Source organism: Monosiga brevicollis, genomic scaffold (genome assembly GCF_000002865.3).
Source record: "Monosiga brevicollis MX1 MONBRscaffold_2 genomic scaffold, whole genome shotgun sequence".
NCBI classification, from domain to species: Eukaryota; class Choanoflagellata; order Craspedida; family Salpingoecidae; genus Monosiga; species Monosiga brevicollis.
The window spans coordinates 1,405,188-1,422,610 of record NW_001865039.1 but is presented as its reverse complement, the minus strand read 5'-3'; the positions used below and the strand labels follow the sequence as shown (position 1 = coordinate 1,422,610).

General features: G+C 54.8%; 4 protein-coding genes across 4 annotated transcripts; 2 read left to right on the top strand and 2 right to left on the bottom strand.

The window, feature by feature from the left end:
- Positions 1-159: 159 nt before the first annotated feature.
- On the top strand, positions 160-10,513 carry MONBRDRAFT_14058 (uncharacterized protein; the record flags this gene model as incomplete). Its single annotated transcript, XM_001742613.1, has 33 exons — positions 160-366; positions 475-706; positions 859-1,019; positions 1,145-1,328; positions 1,468-1,746; positions 1,940-2,095; positions 2,175-2,260; positions 2,370-2,470; positions 2,577-2,690; positions 2,783-2,844; positions 2,951-3,014; positions 3,104-3,207; positions 3,332-3,498; positions 3,578-3,651; positions 3,778-3,913; positions 4,041-4,107; positions 4,189-4,305; positions 4,416-4,531; positions 4,786-5,058; positions 5,178-5,291; positions 5,391-5,498; positions 5,619-5,697; positions 8,233-8,295; positions 8,396-8,446; positions 8,575-8,607; positions 8,691-8,781; positions 8,938-9,161; positions 9,254-9,374; positions 9,469-9,613; positions 9,727-9,765; positions 9,888-9,971; positions 10,116-10,254; positions 10,389-10,513. 33 exons carry the CDS (start codon positions 160-162, stop codon positions 10,511-10,513), a joined length of 4,116 nt encoding a protein of 1,371 aa, XP_001742665.1.
- A 66-nt stretch (positions 10,514-10,579) lies between these two features.
- MONBRDRAFT_35520 (uncharacterized protein) lies at positions 10,580-13,698 on the bottom strand (the record flags this gene model as incomplete). Its single annotated transcript, XM_001742164.1, has 9 exons — positions 10,580-11,162; positions 11,422-11,613; positions 11,724-11,819; positions 11,951-12,178; positions 12,243-12,486; positions 12,615-12,759; positions 12,920-13,060; positions 13,145-13,220; positions 13,474-13,698. The coding sequence occupies 9 exons, from the start codon at positions 13,696-13,698 to the stop codon at positions 10,680-10,682; spliced, it is 1,830 nt and encodes a 609-aa protein (XP_001742216.1). The 3' UTR covers positions 10,580-10,679.
- A 477-nt stretch (positions 13,699-14,175) lies between these two features.
- Positions 14,176-15,276, top strand: MONBRDRAFT_21036 (uncharacterized protein; the record flags this gene model as incomplete). The annotated part of the gene is made up of 3 exons (XM_001742612.1): positions 14,176-14,784; positions 14,935-15,057; positions 15,187-15,276. 3 exons carry the CDS (start codon positions 14,176-14,178, stop codon positions 15,274-15,276), a joined length of 822 nt encoding a protein of 273 aa, XP_001742664.1.
- Positions 15,277-15,738: 462 nt separating this feature from the next.
- MONBRDRAFT_5019 (uncharacterized protein) lies at positions 15,739-17,070 on the bottom strand (the record flags this gene model as incomplete). The annotated part of the gene is made up of 1 exon (XM_001742163.1): positions 15,739-17,070. One exon carries the CDS (start codon positions 17,068-17,070, stop codon positions 15,739-15,741), a length of 1,332 nt encoding a protein of 443 aa, XP_001742215.1.
- Positions 17,071-17,423: the final 353 nt, after the last annotated feature.

Genomic DNA, 17,423 nt, shown 5'->3' with positions numbered 1-17,423 from the left:
GTCAGACGTTTTGCACGCGAAAGACGTTCTCTCTCTTTCTCTCTCAAAAAAAATTTTTTTTCGAACGAACGAGTGTCCCACCTGCATGCAACCTCGTGCTCACCGGGTTGGCGTGATAGTGGTGGCGGTGGTGGCGGCAAGGTTGCCACCATGTTGTTGATGGGACGGCGCGTAGTGCGCGCCGTGGCACAGTCGTCTTTCACGCGTCGATCCGTGCACAATGAGCCCGACTTGCTACGGCTTGGCGGTGTGGAGGCGCGCCGCAACCCGGCTGCAGGCCAAACCCGCTTGCCTGTGCGCTTCTTGCCAGCACCTCCAGCGCAGAGCCCCGCGTTTCTCCGCCATCTTCGTTGGATGCTACAAAAGGTGCATTGCATCGGCTGGTGGCCCCAGCTGCTGTGGTAATAGCAGCGCATGCTCACCGCAGTGGCATCTCATCCTCGTATGCTGTGCGGGCACGTCCATGTTCATCAGGATATCCTGCGCCAAGATATGTTTTTGATTGGCCCGCCAGGCGCAGCACGACGGCGCCTAGCCCTAGCCTTTTGTGAAGCTCTTCATCGCGAGGTCGAATACGTGGCGCTCACGCGCGACACGACTGAAAACGATCTTAAGCAACGCAAGGAGCTGCGCGGCAACGCTGTGGTGTACGAAGATCAGTGCGCCGTTCGTGCAGCTCGACATGGTCGCGTCCTTGTCCTCGACGGTAGGTTGGGGGTTGACACTGCTGCCCAGTCTCATGATTTGCTTTCTCCACTCGCATCACAAACGATTCTCACCTCGCTGTGCATGATCTTAACGTCGGCGGGGGGGGAACATCTTCCCTGCGGATGTTGCGCTCGAACGACCGTGCCATAGGTATCGAAAAAGCGGAGCGTAACCTGCTACCTTTGCTCAACAATCTCTTGGAAAACCGCGAGATGCACTTGGAGGATGGCACCTTCCTTGTTTCTCCCGAGCGCTACAAGGTCCTGCAGGGCAGCATGTCAGAGGCACGTGCAAATGCATACCAAAATTCAGTCATTCTTGCCCTCTCGACCCGCACATTCCTCTACCTCAATGCTTCTCTTCCACTGCCCCATCTCATCTTTCCCATCTTTCCCATGCAATGTTGCTCCCAAAGGCTGACTTCAATGCCGCAAAGCTCATCCCAGTGCACGAAGATTTCCGCGTCATTGCTCTCGGTCTTCCATCGCCCCCCTACCCTGGCCACCCTCTCGACCCGCCCCTACGATCTCGCTTTCAAGCTCGATGGATTGATGGACTGGCCGACGAGCACTTGCGGCAAAAGTTGGCCCAGTTTCCACGTGCTAAAGCTCTCTCTGTGCGTTTAAGGATTTCTTTGCCATTGTGCTCCATGCCGCCTTTCTTTGCAACCCTGTCACTATCACCACGTTGCCTGGCTAAAGAAAGGTAGCAGCTGCCTGGCTTTGCTCACGCTAAACCTATTGCAGGATTTTTTCGCAGCTGTACCATTTCTCAACAGTGACACCAAGTTGCAGCGCGCTAGTACAAGTGGACTCCAGTTGCCTGTGGCTGCCGATACAGCCCATCTCCGGCTTGCTGAAGCAGCTCGACTCTTGGGCTCTGATTTCGATCCTCATGCCGCTTTGCTGCACGCGCTGCCCTATTCGCTGATGACATCACCCGCTGGAGCTGCTTTATTGCGTGATGGACTACAAAGCTTTCACGTTACCCCGATCCAAAAGCTTCGGGCAGAGCTCATCCACTCCCCCAATCAAGTCAGTCAGCTTTGCAGCACCCTGTTCCTTCAACCCTTGCAGCTCTCGCGCGCCACCCAAGTTGTTGCACGTTGACTCAGCATCCTCCACCCTTCTCCCTCGCTCACGTTTTGCATTAAATTATTTATACATACACATATATCTACCCGGATATTTTTTTGTCTCACACATCTTGGTTCATAAACTTCAACAGCCAGCAATATTGCGCACGGCACATGCAGAAGTTGCTTTGTCGTCTGGCTCAGGCCCCGCTCTCGAATCACATCGCCCTGCATTCACAAGCTTACCCGCGCATGAAGACCTTCTTCAAGAGATGTTCTTGTCCCATGCCACAGGAGACCTGTGTCTCGTTGGTATGTACCGGACATGGCCACCTCTTTACCATGAATATTGGCGCGGCCTTTCTCACATCTCTTCCACGCATGTTCTAAGGTCCAAGCGGCTGCGGCAAAAGCATGGTGGCTGAAGAGTTCTGTCGCCGCCTCGCTATTCCCTTTGATGAACTCTTGCTGCACAAGGTTCGTCATCGTCTCCAACCACTGTGTCCTGCGCACCGTACTGTCAAAGAGCCCCCCAACACGCAGACCTATTCACTTTCACATTGATGGCAATTCTGATGGCTGATAGGAATTGACGCTTCGCGAGCTACTGCAAACTCGCACAACCGACCAGGCTGGCAATTCCTGTTGGCAAGATGCCAAACTAGTTCAAGCTGTGAAAAATGGCCGGTAAGTCGGGTCTTGAATTGCCCAAGAGATGCGATCGCTCGCGGAGCACTAGGCCTTGCTTTGTGCTTGACACTCCAGCTGATACAATTGCTGTTTAACGTTTTAGGGTCGTCCTGATGGATGGCATTCATCGCCTGCATCCCTCGGTGCTGGGTGCCCTGCAGTCATTGATTCATGATCGTGATTTTCACTTGCCCAGTGGTACCCATCTCATGAGCCGGTCAGAGATTCTTGAATGAAAGCTCTGAATACCCTGCCAACCTGCCAATCTGCCGAGACTGCTGATCGTGACCGCTGTTTGCATTACACTAGGGAGCGCTGGGAGGCCTTGGCTGAGCTTACAGGCCTCGATCCGGCCAGCCCCACTTTGCACGGTTTGTCCGCAACCCATTGAGAATCAGGCCAGGCCTTGGGCCTCCGGCGCAGGTGAAGGCTGGTGTTGTGCACTTGTGTGTGTGTCTTACCATTGGTTTCCTCCAGGGGTTGAACTGATACATCCGAGTTTTCGTATCGTTGCGTTGGCTGAGCCAGACATCAAGGGTGCGTCAGCGCTGCTTCGGAGGCGCTGAACAATAATTTGAGTGCCTGGCATCACAGCACCCTGCTCCTCCATAACTGACATGGTCGTATGAGTGCAGGCAAGAACTGGATTACAGAAGAGATCGCCTCCCTCTTCGAATGGCATATCTGCCAGCCCTTGTGCAAGGAGGATCAGCTAGCCTTGCTAGGCAATACCGGTATGCCAGGGTCTCCACTCACCTGCATCTTACGCCTTTTTTTTGCCAGCTTTTGCGAAGCGCACATCCCTTCGTCACACGCAGCGCCTGCTTGATATTGCTTTGTGGCTGGATCTAGGCCTAGACCCCGAGGCAGCCGTCCGCATTCATGGTGCCATGCAGCGATTGCATGATGGTGCAGGGGATGGTGTTTTGGCATCATCGCTCAAATTTTCGACCCGAATGATGCTGCGCATTGCCCACCGTGTTGCTCTTTTTGATGGCGTGGACCTTCGTCGCGAAGTATGGCTGGTCAAATGTTGTGCCGACCCGGCTGTTGTTGCTTGTTTTTCCTCCCGTCACTTCCAACCACCCACCATGTCTTATGTAGATTGAGCGTTTGACCCTGGCCAAGTACTTGCCCAGTGTGGTGCGCGATGAATTGCAGCGACTTTTGCCTCCTGCGTAAGAAAAAAACTCTATGCGTTGATCCACATTGTTTGAACTTCTTTCCGCATGGTTTCTGTCTTTTTTGCCACTTGCATCGCTGTTGGCAGATGCAGCGGGGTTTCCATGTTCATATTCACGAAGCATCTCCTGGGTGCCCATTGGTAGCTCTGATTTACAGTTGGATGTCCCAACCCTCGAGGTTACGGATGCTGCCGTGCGGATTGGTGATGTGTCCTTGCCCATCAAAAAGGATGGTGACACCTCGCGTGTGCCCCATGTGGGTAGACCATGCGCATACAGCCTCTGTTCGAAAGGCTCTGCTCCTAACCTTCCTCTCCAGTCTGAAACTGCTCATTGCTGATCAATGCTGCATCCTGTGTCGCTGGGCCTAAAACACTGCACAGACGGTCTTCTATCCAAATGAATCACACCTTCGAGTGATGAATGAAATCATGAAGGATTTGATTTCCGGTACTACTTTGCGCTTGGATTTGCTGCTGAATCGGCTCTCGTCGATGCCGCTCACCGTCCTTTGGTGACGTGGGAATGCAGGTGAACCCACGCTACTTATTGGCAATCAGGGCGTCGGCAAGAACAAAATTGTCGATGGCTTGCTTCAGCTTTTGCAGCGACCCCGGGAATATCTGCAATTACACCGAGACTCTACCGGTCAGACCTCAAATAGCCCCTACTCTACCTTATCCGTGTGTCCGTCCTTCCGTTTGGTTGCTTTTTTCCGAACACCGCATCACTCGCAATCATTGTGCTCCTTTCTGCAGTTGAATCTTTGAGCCAGACGCCGACGATTGAGAACGGCCAACTTGTGTATGAGGATTCACCACTCATTCGAGCTGTGCGAGAGGGCAGCGTGTTGGTGATCGATGAAGCTGACAAGGTAACCAACACCATCGGGCCATCCCCATTCTTATGATTTTACGTTTGCGCCTTTTTTGTCAGCAGCTGGTATTTCTTGTCTGTGTCTCTGTGCCTGTGTCTCTCTGCCTATGTCTCTCTGCCTGTGTCTCTCTGCCTGTGTCTGTCTGCGCCTATGGTGGTTTTGGATTCTTATTTAGCAGAATTTGGTCCTGTTGCCGTTGTGCGCCCAGAGCCTTGTCTGCTTACCATGGGCATGATTGTGCTTTGCGGCAGGCATCAACCGACGTCACTGGCACGCTGAAGACTTTTGTTGAAACTGGTCTTTTTCACCTGCCCGACGGGCGCATGATTGTACCTCATGGAACAGCTGCTTCAGACGCCCAAGCCAATGAGATACGCACCCATCCCGACTTTCGCCTCATCGTCCTAGCAAATCGACCAGGCTATCCGTTTTTGGGCAACGACTTTTTCAGCACACTAGGTGACTTGTTCAGCTGCCACGCCGTCGAGAACCCGGGCCGGGAAGCTGAACTTAAAATGTTGCAGGTAGGCATGTACACCTTGCGATGAAGCGCACCTTGCCTCCAAAGGCCTGTCCCTGCCTTGCGCCATCAGTTTGACCTGTGCCCATATTTTGGTGTCTGGGCCTCTCTGTCACCCGATAGGCCTATGCACCAGCCGTCGATGCCTCGGTTCTTGAGAAGCTAGCTTCAGCGTTTGCTGAGCTGCGACAAATGTCTGAAACAGGACAATTGGACTATCCCTTCAGCCTTCGCGAGGTCTGTGGGGTGCACCAAGCCTATGAACCATGCTATTGTAGCTTCTGGCGCATTGAACCTAATGCCACTGCGCTGATGATTGATTCCTGTACATGGTAGCTTGTGAGCATTGCCCGTCACATTAATGCTTTCCCTGAGGATGGCGTCGAGGGTGCCATCAACAACGTTCTTGACTTTGACAGCAAGTCGATTGAAAAGCGCAACAAGGTACGTGCATTCTCGACCCAGTTGCTGGCCGCCACAAGACTAGGAGTTGCCTTGTTGGATGTATCAATCACACTTGCCTCTTTTCTTTGTTTGTTTGATTGATTGATTTTGGGCTATCAGGTTGTTGAGATCATTCGCCGACACGGCGTCCCATACCACGGAACCGGCCAGATCCGCCTGCAGCCTCTCAAAAAGTTTGGTCCATTTCAAACAACGTATGTTCGTTTGCAGGCATGGCCCCGATCAAACCCTGGAGTGCAAGCGCTTTCTTCTTGGTTTTGCCATAGCCGCCAGCCTCACAACATGCTGTGCCATGAACAGGACTCCTGTTGAAATGAATCCGGTTGTTCTCGCAAGACAGGCCATTTCAGTAGGCCGCGCCAAAGTCAGCTAAAACAGCTTGCGGCCCATGTGCAAGCCACTGCTGCGAGTCTTGTAGTCAAATCATCTTGTTTGCTCATTTTATGACGGCACCAACTGGTATTTTGGACAATTTGATTGACAGCGAACGATTGTTAAACCAGTCAAGGAGGAACCGTCTTTTTTAGACCCGCGCTGGCACAGCCTAACTGAGGAAGAACACATCCTCAAGGTGGGACCTCAATGTGGGTGGCTCAGTCATACAACCATGTTTTTACCCCAACTCACTGATGCCGTATGTATATGGTCTAAAACATTTTCAGCCGCGACTTGCAAGTTGGCATCAGCAAGCCGCACAGGTTGTGCCGGTGGATGACCACCGCCTTGCCGTTATGTTCCGCAATCCATCTACCATCCTAGTCACCGGCTCCGACAGGTCTGTTTTCGTACCCTAATTGACACCATCACGCACTTAACTTTCGCCCTCAGGTGCTTACGCTGCTATCCACCCAAATAGGCGTGCACTTGACAGTTTTGAGTTGCCCTTTTTGGGACGCTACGAGGAAATGAGCGCTACTGCTTCCGGTCTGTAGCTGTGTAGTTGGTCGGGGCACACGGCGATCTCTTGGCAGATCTGTGAGATTTTTCTCATCGTGCCTGTCGTGATTTGTATGTACAATTCCAGGTTTAGCGATCACCTTGCCCAAGCAAAATACGGTGGCACACTTGGATTGGGATGGAAGTTTGCACCAGTACGTGTGATACTCTCGCTTCTTGAACCAATCTGAGCACCACAGCTCCTTGCTTGTTGACCCCGGCTCATGAATCCATTGCTGTTCCACATCACATGCTTTTAGGTGGTCATTCACCGGGGCGCTGAGTGCTGTGCGTGACTTCATCTTTGCATCGTCCAGCAACACTGCACAGACCCATCCTTTGCGCTTGGCTGCAACAAACTGTGCAACAAAAGCCCCCGACCACTTGGCTGTCTTTTGGGAGGGCAAGCCTCAAGTGCAGGTTATGAGTATGTATGCCTGCTGCCGCCTACCCTTGCGCTCGTGCCAGTGAGAGAAATTAGATTGCTGATCAATGCCCCTCACGTCCTGATCCTGAACTTGATCCCCAATGGTTGTAGCCCCCCGCGATCCAGCTGCCCATGTCTATACAGCCCCTTGGCGTGCGTTTTCTAGACCAGGCAACCCAGTTGTTCCCCAGGCTGCAAGCATGTTGCAGCACGTTGATCTTCCCTCATCCTCTTCCGGGCGTTCATGAATGCCATCTTGTAGCCATCAGTCGTGCACAGTGGCTGAATCCAACGCAGCTCTTGTTGGAAGGCCATCATGGCGGTGGAGCGTCGTTGGTCAAGTTGGATATCACAAGCGGCCAGGCTGTCGAGCTGACAGGTGCGCTGGGTGGGGCGGGGCCATTTCACTGTCCTCTCGACCGACCACACATGCGCTCTTGTTCGAGCGCACACGCTGGCTCACCGACAGAACCTATGCCTCACAGCTTTTGGCAAAAACTATTGGGCTTCAAATGATGGTCAAGTACTGTTTGGTGAAGATCCAACCACCGGCACGGTGATGCAAGTGGACACGGGTGAGGGAAAGAATTTTGCAGCATTTAGACGAACCATGCTTGACCGCACTGTACGCCGCCGTGAGGCTGATGGACGTTGACGTTTTGTTAGAGAGTGGCGCGACAACTGCGTGTGCGGTGTCAACGGCATCGCCACCACATGCCTTTGCCAGCAGCAATGGAATGGCTACCTCGCTTCATAGGACAACTGATAGCCTTGACGATCAGGTGAGGGTCCTGTCGCTTTTTTTATTTCTCAACCTTTCGTTCCCGCGCACGTGCAGGTGCTGCCTGTGAGAATGGCCCAGGCTGGCACCTAACCCGCTCGCATGCCCACGTGTCTAGCCGACCGAAGTGTTGCGCGTGCTTGACTCTGTCACATGCACCGAGCAATCCATTCCTTTACCCCCCTTGATGCAAGAGTGAGTGAAATTCAATCTCTTTACGGCTCGTGCTCAACCAGCCGATGACCACTGGCTGGGGGGGGCGGCTGTGGGGCAATCGAAGGCTGCTGGTTCATCCAATACTGACTGAATACTGTTCAGATCATGCCCCGCCGTAGACGTAACCGCCTTGGGCTCGAAAGTTGCCGTAGTGATGCAAAATGGTACCATCCGTTGGTTCGCCGCCCAGCCTGACCCTACGGTTGCAGACGCCTACCGAACAATGGTAGGCATGCGTTTGCTCATAAGTCGTAGCTTTTTAAGCAAGCTGTCCCCGAAGCTTTTATGTTTCGTCCAACCCAATACTGTTCTTTAACTTGGCTGTGCCTTCCAGGTTGGCCAAGCAGCCACAGATGGCCCGCTTCGCATGGAGTATGACCGCTACTCGGGTTTGGATACATCTGGACCCAAGCACGGTGAGCACTCGATCTCGAGAGACACGCCCACGGAAGGCTTTTGCAACCTGTATCATGCCCGCCTCACAGTGGAAGGGCCCGCGATGTGCTATGCTTGCAGGCAAAGTGGATGAGAAGAATCAGCCCCACGTAGGCGGTAACACTTGGGCAGGTGCGTTTGCTCATGCTGGACTCGGCTCCTGTCTCAGCTTGACCGGCTTCCAAGCAAACTTATGGATATTTCTGATTGGCTTCGATCTCTCACCTGGCCCGTGGCGTGGGCTGTTGGGGTGGCCACAGGTGGGACTGGAGGACGTGACACGGCTGGTCTAGGTATGTATCAGAATGAGCACAGTATTTGGTAAAGAGGTAGCGAGCGGCCCATCATAACTGCCGGCTTGCGACGCTGAATCTAGGGGGCAAAGGTGGTCCGTACCGCCTTGATGCCGGTCACGATATTCACCAACTGTCAGACGAAGAAAAGGCCGCCGTACCGGAACACATCCAGTACGGCCTATTACCATTTCTTCGCCACAAAACATGGAGCAGTGGCTTGGTCCTCGGGTATCGGAACCCCCACTGACAGACGCGGCGCACTTTGTTTATTTGTTTGCTTGCTTGCTTGCTTGCTTGCTTGATTTTTTGTGCTTCTCAACGCGACAGGGAAGCCGCTCGCGAGATGGGTCGCAAAGCATTTGCAGACCGCCTGCGCGAAATTGGCATGAGCGAGCATGAGGCGGAAGTTTATCATCGCTTTGTCGACTCGGTTCGACCGCAAATTGGCGAGCTTCGTGAGCTCATTGCAAGTCTTCGCAGCTCGGGCAAAGAAAGAGCGTGGCTGCGTCATCAAGCTCATGGCGATCTTGACGACAACAAACTCATTGACGGTGAGACCGGGTGCTGAATGACTTTTAAATAATTGCAGCCGGCGTTCGACGTAGCGTGCGATCCGCGCCTGAGCGTCTTGTCTGGTTCTTAGGTCTAGCGGGCGAGCAGGCTGTGTATCGACGCCGTGTGGAGCAAGAAACGGAGCACTTCGGAGAACAGCAGGCGCCTAAACGTGTGACTGTTTTAGCCGACGTCAGCGCAAGCATGTATCGGTAAGTCGACCGCGCCACAAACAAACTTTGCCAAGCCCTTGGCACCCCCATGTCTGGTGGTGATGCTTGTGACTGATCGTAATGTGGACTTTAGGTTCAATTCAATGGATCAGCGGCTGCAACGTGCTATGGAATGTGCGTGCATGCTTATGGAGGGCATGCGCGATGCCAACGAAGAGCGCCTTGCGTGGCAGCTGATCGGACATTCTGGAGACAGTGATTGGATTCCGTTTGTCACGGTACGTCAGGTCACCAGCAGGCTGTAGAAAAACTCGTGCCGGAGGAAGCTTTTGTGCGTTGACTGGCGTGGCATGAATGCCAGCCTCATGTGGCCCGTTTTTTCGATGCTTAGAACGAAACCAAACCCGCCTCGGATGCCGACCGTCTCAAGGTCGGGTCCACGAGCCGACGAGCCGACACGCTGATGCAACCATGCGTTTTACTTGTTCTGACCGCCAAAAAAGTACACAACGTTTCACGATTGATTATTTGTCCGCACGACGTGTCTTGCAGCTCTTGAAGCAAATGATGGCACACTCGCAGTTTTGTTGGCCTGGTGACAACACGCTGCCGGCTACGGCCAAGGCCATCCAACAGGTCCGCAGCCAATGTGGCCTGATGGTCGTACCAAATTCTGATCATGACCCTTGGTTTCTATTTGCTTGACATTTTGAGTTGCCCCAAGTGTAACAGACAACAAGAGCTTCTGGCGCACGCTCACCTCGCCCGTGTGCGAATTAGCTGGCCTCGGAAGAAGCAGATGAACGCTTTGTCATCTTGCTGACCGACGCTAACCTCGAGCGCTACGGCATCCCTGCGTCTGAATTGGCTCACATTCTCAATTCAGACCCTGACGTGAAGGCCTTCGTTGTGATGATTGGTGTGTTGGCCTTTTTCACCAACCTTTTGCCTGGACGATACAGATTAGAAATCCGACGCTACGTGGAGTGTGCTCCTCGGTGCCCCTTGTGCTTTTCACTGACCCCATTCTGACTTTGGGTGTGCTATGCATAGGCGGGACCCTGCACGACCAAGCCGAGACCCTTCGGCGTGAGCTACCAGCTGGCAAGAGCTTTGTGTGTCTTGAGACGCAGGATCTACCCAGCATTCTGCAGCAGATTTTTAGCACGGTCATTTAGGAAACCTGACTCTTCTCAATCGATGCTTGCATCCCAATGCCTTTCGAGTGGCCCGCACCGTCCACTCGATGTCCGTTTCAATTCGCTTGAGTGAAATTCTGGCGATAATTAAGCAAAAGAAGGAAGGTGTTGAGCCAGGTGGAGCACACTGCCACGCGTGTATTTGTTATGCCTCATCCAAAAGCTGGCGCGGAGGCAGAGGTGGTTTACTGGGCGGTGCCAAGGACCCAGCATCGCTAGCACGCCGAAGCCGGCGGTTGCCAAACAAGGACACTGTCGCAGACCGCGTGGGGCGCATGCCCGCGGCAGCCGGCGCCTCGTCCTCGATCAAAGCTGGCTGCACGGGCATCCACATTCGAGATGAACTACTAGCCCGACGTGCTGCTGGCGCCCGGGTGCTAGCCGCCCCGGATAAGGTGGCGCCGCGCACTCGTGCACCAGGGCCTGCCAAGTTTAAGCCACTCTGCATCGTTGATGGGCTCGCAGGGGCGGAGTGCGAAGCAGCAGCATGCGTTTGCCCGGAAGCAGCAGCTCTGGCCGCGGCCCGAGCCGCAGCCAACGGGCTTGGATCTGACCCTTGAGGTAAGCTCTGGCTCTGACGACGGCCCTCAAGGCGCTGCATGGTATTAGTTCGCTGTCGCATGGCCATCTCTAAGATGAAGGCAAGCCGCAGGAACGGATAGGAGAGAGTCGAAGGAGTGAGTTGGCTAGACATGCATTGCCGTGTTGCATGTGCTCTACTACCACGCACCGCGGGCATCTGGAGATGTTGACATCGTGGACGCCCGTTCGCGCACTTGAGACCATGGCGTGCTTGATGTTTGCTGCCAACAACCCACAGCAGAACGTGGAGTCAGGCCGTGAACAAACCAGTTTGGGCGGGTGTCATGGCATGAGCGGACCCTCACCTCAGCCGGCGCAAACTGGCGCGAGACGGCGTCGGCATGGCGAATCACCGCCTCGGCTTCGGCATGGAAGCCGCGTGCGATGGCTAGCTGCTGCAATTCAACCAAGCGTTTGCCTCGGCGCAACAAGCGCCTCTGCAGTGAATCGCGCTCCAGCTTGGTGTCATTCAGCTCGGAGAGTGCCTTGGCCAACTCCTACGCAGAAACAGGGTACTAATAAGCAAACATTTTTTTGGTTCAGGCCGAGGGTCGCTTGTGCATGAGCAGGATTGCATCATACACGACCACGAATGGATGATACGCACCCGGTTGGCCGCATCAGTCTGCCGGAGTGTAGCTTGCCGCTCCTCCTTCAGCTTGACAGTTTGACTCCATAGCATGTCTCGGGCTTCACATGCCTCCTGAGAATGTGCCGAGTCGTGAAAATATAAGTTCCACCCAGGAACAGCATCGATGGCTTGCATTCAAGACCTGCGGAGGCGGGGGAGAAAATGATTTTATATGTCATGACATGCTCGGCTAAATCACAAACCTCAAGATCAGCCCGCAGCTCAGCCAACTCTTCGGCTTGCTGTGCCAGCTCGCTCAGCTCTTGCTCCTCGGTGTCAATATCCAATGATTGGCACTCGCCCTCTGCGACGCCATTGTGCTCCGCATTATCCAAAGGCTCGTTCCCTTTCTCGGCCTCGAGCGCCGCCAGCTGAGAAAACTCGTCCAACCAAGCACCCGGACAAATTATCAGCAACAACCAGGCAGACGTCTAAAACGGGTGCGGGGCGTCGGACCAGGGCAGAGGACATGGGGTTGATTGAGGCCAAACCAACCTCCGAGGCAAGAGAGAGCGGGACGCCCAGCGTGACGCGCTCGCCTGTGAGCTGATCTGGCTCGCTGGACTCGGCTGGTTCACTTGGTGATTTGTCCAGATTGGCAGTGGGGTCCAGGGCAGCCAGGGCAAGCTCATCGGCCAGCGACCCGGACCCGCCCATGTCAGCACTGGAAACTTCGTTCTGAAATCCAGTCGCATGCTCCAAGGAGCGGCGTAGCTCTCGTTCTTCGTCCAACAAATCCCTTTCACAAAGCAAAGGGCACGGTTGAACACAGGGGAAGGATACGTGTACAAGAGCGGGCACGTAGACGGTACAAAAAGGGCCCATGGCTACACATGGCAATGCAATGAGTGCCGCATCATCATTTACCTCAGCCGGCTGATTTCCTCTTGGAAAGCTCGGGCCTGGGCCTCTGCGGCCTGGGCTGTGCGCTCCTGTTCTTGGGATAACTCTGCTTTGCGGCGCGAAGCCAGCGCCATCATGTCCTCAAATCGAGCAACATTGTCCTGGCGGTCTGTTGGGTCCAGGCCGCGTAGACCCAAGAGGGTGAGTTGAAGCAAGGGCTGGCCGAGCATAAGCCACTTCAAAACGTGTGACCAAACGCGACTGCTCTTTGCGGCTCTAAATAAATGTCATATGTGTCCGGGAGGAGCAAACAGCGAGCGGAGACACACCACGTAGTTCCTGCTGTTTAGATAAATAGGCCGCTTTGGCCTTTTGGCGAGCCTGAACGGCAGCGGCCGAGGTGGCACTGCTGATTGTCACGCGTTTTTGCTGTTCGGGACTGGTGTCAGCGCCGAGTTTGGTGAAGCTTCCTACAGAAAATGGCGGTGTTTGCCCAACTTGAGAGGCCCAAGGACGGCCACACGCCAGGGTGCCAAGGACAAGAAAAAACAAACCTCTGGGAGAAGGACTTTGGCGCCGCTGTTGAAAGTGCAGCTTGCGAATTTCCAGGTTTTGCTTGGAGATGGTACCCTGTGAAGATGGGCGATGGAGGTCGGTCAAAACACCCCAATTGTATGCAGGGCATTCGCAAGGCGGGTACAAACGCACCTGTGCCTGACGAAGCTGCTTGCGCAGGGCAGCAACTTCCTCACTGAGCTCCTATGATCCATGAGCGGCATCCCACCGCGATTATGCAGAGTGAGGCCGAGGCATGTGAGCCGTGCCTCGCCAGCGGCTGCGGGCCAGGCGGAACAACGAGCTAAACGGGAGGGAGGGGGCGTACTGCTTGACGTTGGTCGCTGTCATTTTGCTCCTCTTGTAGTCGGTCCAGGTCACGCATGCGCTTTTCAAGCACCAAAATGTGCTGGCGCTGGCTTTCAGCAGTCTGCTCTAGCTGCAGACAGGCCCGCTCAAGCTCATCCTGATGCTGTCTCGCGAGGGCTCGCTGCTTCTCGAGCTGCCGCTGCAGCTCCTCGACCTCGGCCTGCAGTTCCTCCTCGGCGCTCATGGCGATGCGCGTCGCCGATGATGTCGTACACTATTGCTACCAAAACACTGTCCCCTTGCCCCTTGCCTTGACCTCAAGCCCAATCCCAGAACACCGGCATTGCGCGCTCACGATGCTCCCGCAGCCCCTCTCGAGGCACCTCCCCCCTCCCCGCACACACAGTTCTGAAGCAAAGCTGAAGTGAGCACACACACACACACACACCCACACACAAAGAGATTCGTTTTTGCTGACAATTCACCACAACACAACACACACACACACACACACACACACACACACACACACACGAGAGACGTGCGCGCTCGGTGGACGGTTTCAACAGGAGGCGGGTCGGTGGCGGTGCACGTGGACGTGGACGTGGACGTGGAGTGATCCTTGAGTGGTTCAGGATAAAGGATTTCAAGTTGGGTGGTGTGGTCGAGTTGGCGACGTGTCTGCTTTGGGTTGGATTGGAAGCAAAAGGATACCACCGAGATGCCGCTGGTCTTGATGTCGGGCTTTCCCTGCTCGGGAAAGACGCGGCGAGCCGAGGAGCTGCGCGTTGACATGGAAGCCCGTGGCAAGCGAGTGGTGATGGTATCGGACGACACAGCACGGGTGGATAAAGGCAAGGATTATCAATCCTCGGCCAGCGAGAAGATGGCCCGAGGCAACCTCAAATCGGAAATGAGCCGCCTGCTCAACGCCAACGATGTTATCATCGTGGACAGCCTCAACTACATCAAGGGCTATCGTTACGAGCTCTATTGTGCCGCGCGCTCGATGAAGACGACCTCGTGTGTCATTCAGCCGCTGGTGCGCGATGAGCTGTGTCTGGAGCGGCATGCTCAATTGGGGCGACCGTATGGTGAGGACGAGACCGTGCGGGCCTTGATGATGCGCTATGAGCAACCGGATGATCGGAATCGCTGGGATAAGCCCTTGTTTGCCATCACGGACGACAAACCCTTGCCGGTCGATGCCATCTATGCCGCTCTCTTCGAGGGTACGGCACCCACCCCAAACTATTCAACACAATCCCAGCCCCTCTCCGAGACTGACTTTTTGCAGCAACTCGACGCGATCACCCGCGCCATTGTTCAGGTACGCGTGCCTCTTCTCATATGGCGCTCAACCAGAAACGACAAAGGGTACAGGAATGAGGGCTCGAGATGACCTTTCGCTGCTTTGTAAAGCGCGCCGCCCAATGCACTTACCTCTTCTCACGTTTGCCCTGATGGGCATGTGCGTCAGGCGGTTGTTCAAAAGAGCGCTACGGCGGTTCTCGGTGACAAAATCGTAGTACCGCACAGTGCGGACCCCGTTGTCCTTCGAGAGTCGCTTTCCATGCTTCAACTCAAGCGCATTCAACGACAGGTAAGACTTGACCCGACGGTGCTCCTGCACCACAATCAACACGCACTGTGCTGCTCACTCACCTTTGTGTGTATTCCGCCGTTCATTCCCACCATTCATTCCGCCGTTTGTTCTGCCGTGTCCCTGCAGTTTATCACCTATGCCAAGCTCCATCCACCCAAATCGGCTGACCTGATTGGTCCACTTTTTGTTGATTTTATCAACCGAGGCCAAAGCTAGTGATGCTCCGCCCAAGAAAGAGACTGTTTTGTTCCCCTTTGGACAACACACGCTGAACTGCCATTCTCGCGATGCGAGCGACATCAGGGCGCTTTTGAGGGTTGTTGTATTTTTTTGGGCCGATGGTCGCCCGTCTTTTTTTCTGCTCAACTGCGCGTCGGCCTTTGTTGTTTTTTTAATCACCTGCCCGCATTGTCTTGGAGTTACAGACTCGATTTTTTTTTTTCCTTGATTTTTTTTTTTTTTTGGCTGTTGATGCAGTGTCAAACTGGCCTCAGACTGCCAATGCTAGGTGAAGTGCTGGCTTCGCGTGGGGGGGGGGGGCTCTCAGAGCCAATGTTTGCCCATAGCTCGACCAGTGCCATGCCCAAATGGTGCACTGCGTTTGCCTCGCACATGTATAACACTCATCTAGACATCTCCGTCCTCGTAGTTGGAGACATGTTGGGAGGGAAAAATGGGTCAGGACTGGACGTGCCCGAATTCCTGCAGGTACATTTCCAAGCGAGCCAGGTGTGCCTTTGCCCAATAGTGCAAACAGGCTTGGTTGGCCATGGCGGAAGCCTCGTGCTGACCCCACGGTGCGGCAGCCAGTGCCTGCAGGGCTGAAGCCTCGGCCTCGGCATCCTCTTGCAGCAAGGGTGCTGGATTGGCGGATAGAACCAGCTTGTCGGGCAAGGGCGCAAAGCGCTGACTGGGTGCCGCTGGCACCGAGAATGTCGTGAGCGATCCTGTAAGAGGCGATGGTTGTGACTGTGACCCTGCCGTTGTTGGAACGCCAGGCAATAGCTCGACGCTGTCATGCGAAGGGACGGGGGATACAACCATTGACTGTCGAGGCAGATTGGGCTGAGCCGAGGGCAAGCTGGGTCCGGGAAAAGTAGCAGGAATAAGCTGAGATGCATCCGCATCGTCATCCTCGTCATGAGAAAGAGCCACACCCATCGCGCGCTTGGGTCGCTTGCCAAACAGCGGGGCGCTCTCTGTTGTCGAAGGTGTGGGGCGCAGTCCTCCGGAGATGGCGGGGCTGTGCACAGGTGAGCCGGAAGGCATCACTCTTGTCGAACTCGAAGGTGAACGCGCCGTAGCCGCACCCTCTTCCAGACTCGGTGCCGAACGAGCTGCAGACTGTTCGGCCTGTGGCTGGGAAGGCCAATGACCAGGCGAGCGCTGCTTCCAACGTTGCCTTTTCGGGGAATCAGAGCTGGCGATTTCATCGTCGAGGGTGGCCAAACTGGGCTGCGGTGAGGCTTGCTTTGGAGCAGGCAGGCTTGCTGCCGAAGGTTCGCCTGATGCGCGTGTCCAAGACGGTCGCAGCGGCGAATGATTTGGAAGAGCCTTGAATGGCGATGCTTCCCTGGTTGAAGGAGTAGGCGAGTGACGATGCGAGGCGGAAGACGTCGGCAGTGGGTCACGAGCAACCCGTTGGCTATCGCAGGTCAAACCAGTCAGATTGTCGTCGCTAGACGCTGCAAGACGGGGGCTTGGTGTCGGTGATGAGCTACCGGTCAGTGGCTGCATACCGCCAACGTGCTGCGCCCGGCTCGGGGTACTGATCGAGAAAGGAGAGCGCGATGCCCGGCTGCTACTGGCCGAGTCAGCAAGCAGATGTAAATTGAAGGCGTCTTGACTCGCATCCGGGAGCATGGATTCTTGAAACGGATTGGGACTGTTCGCCGCCTCCTCCATCGCCTGAACAGCCGCCACAACAGCCGACTCCTGCTCTGGCGTCATCCAGGCATCGCTGTATCGCCATACCTCCTCCTCCCCCTCCTCTGCCTGAGCAGCAGCCATCCCGTCGGCGACACGCAGCTCGCTCGGCTCGTCGCGGCATTAACCGTTAAAAAGCCGAAAAATCACACATTCAAAAGGCTCAGGCTTAAAGGAACTTATCGTCGAACATATCGCACTTTTCGTAGATTTCTACCAAATACATTAACCACAGCAAGTATACATTTGTTTACCAAATGCAGCATCATATGTAGTTTATGATGACAATCTTGTCTGACATTTGCTCAAGAGAGAAAAAGACATGGGAGTCAAGTTGAACCGCCCCTCGCCGTGGGCTGGGTCGGCTGGCCGTCGCCGCTGCCTTGTTGGCTTGCTGGGTTTGCTGGGGTGTTTGGCCGGGGTGTGTTTGGGATTAG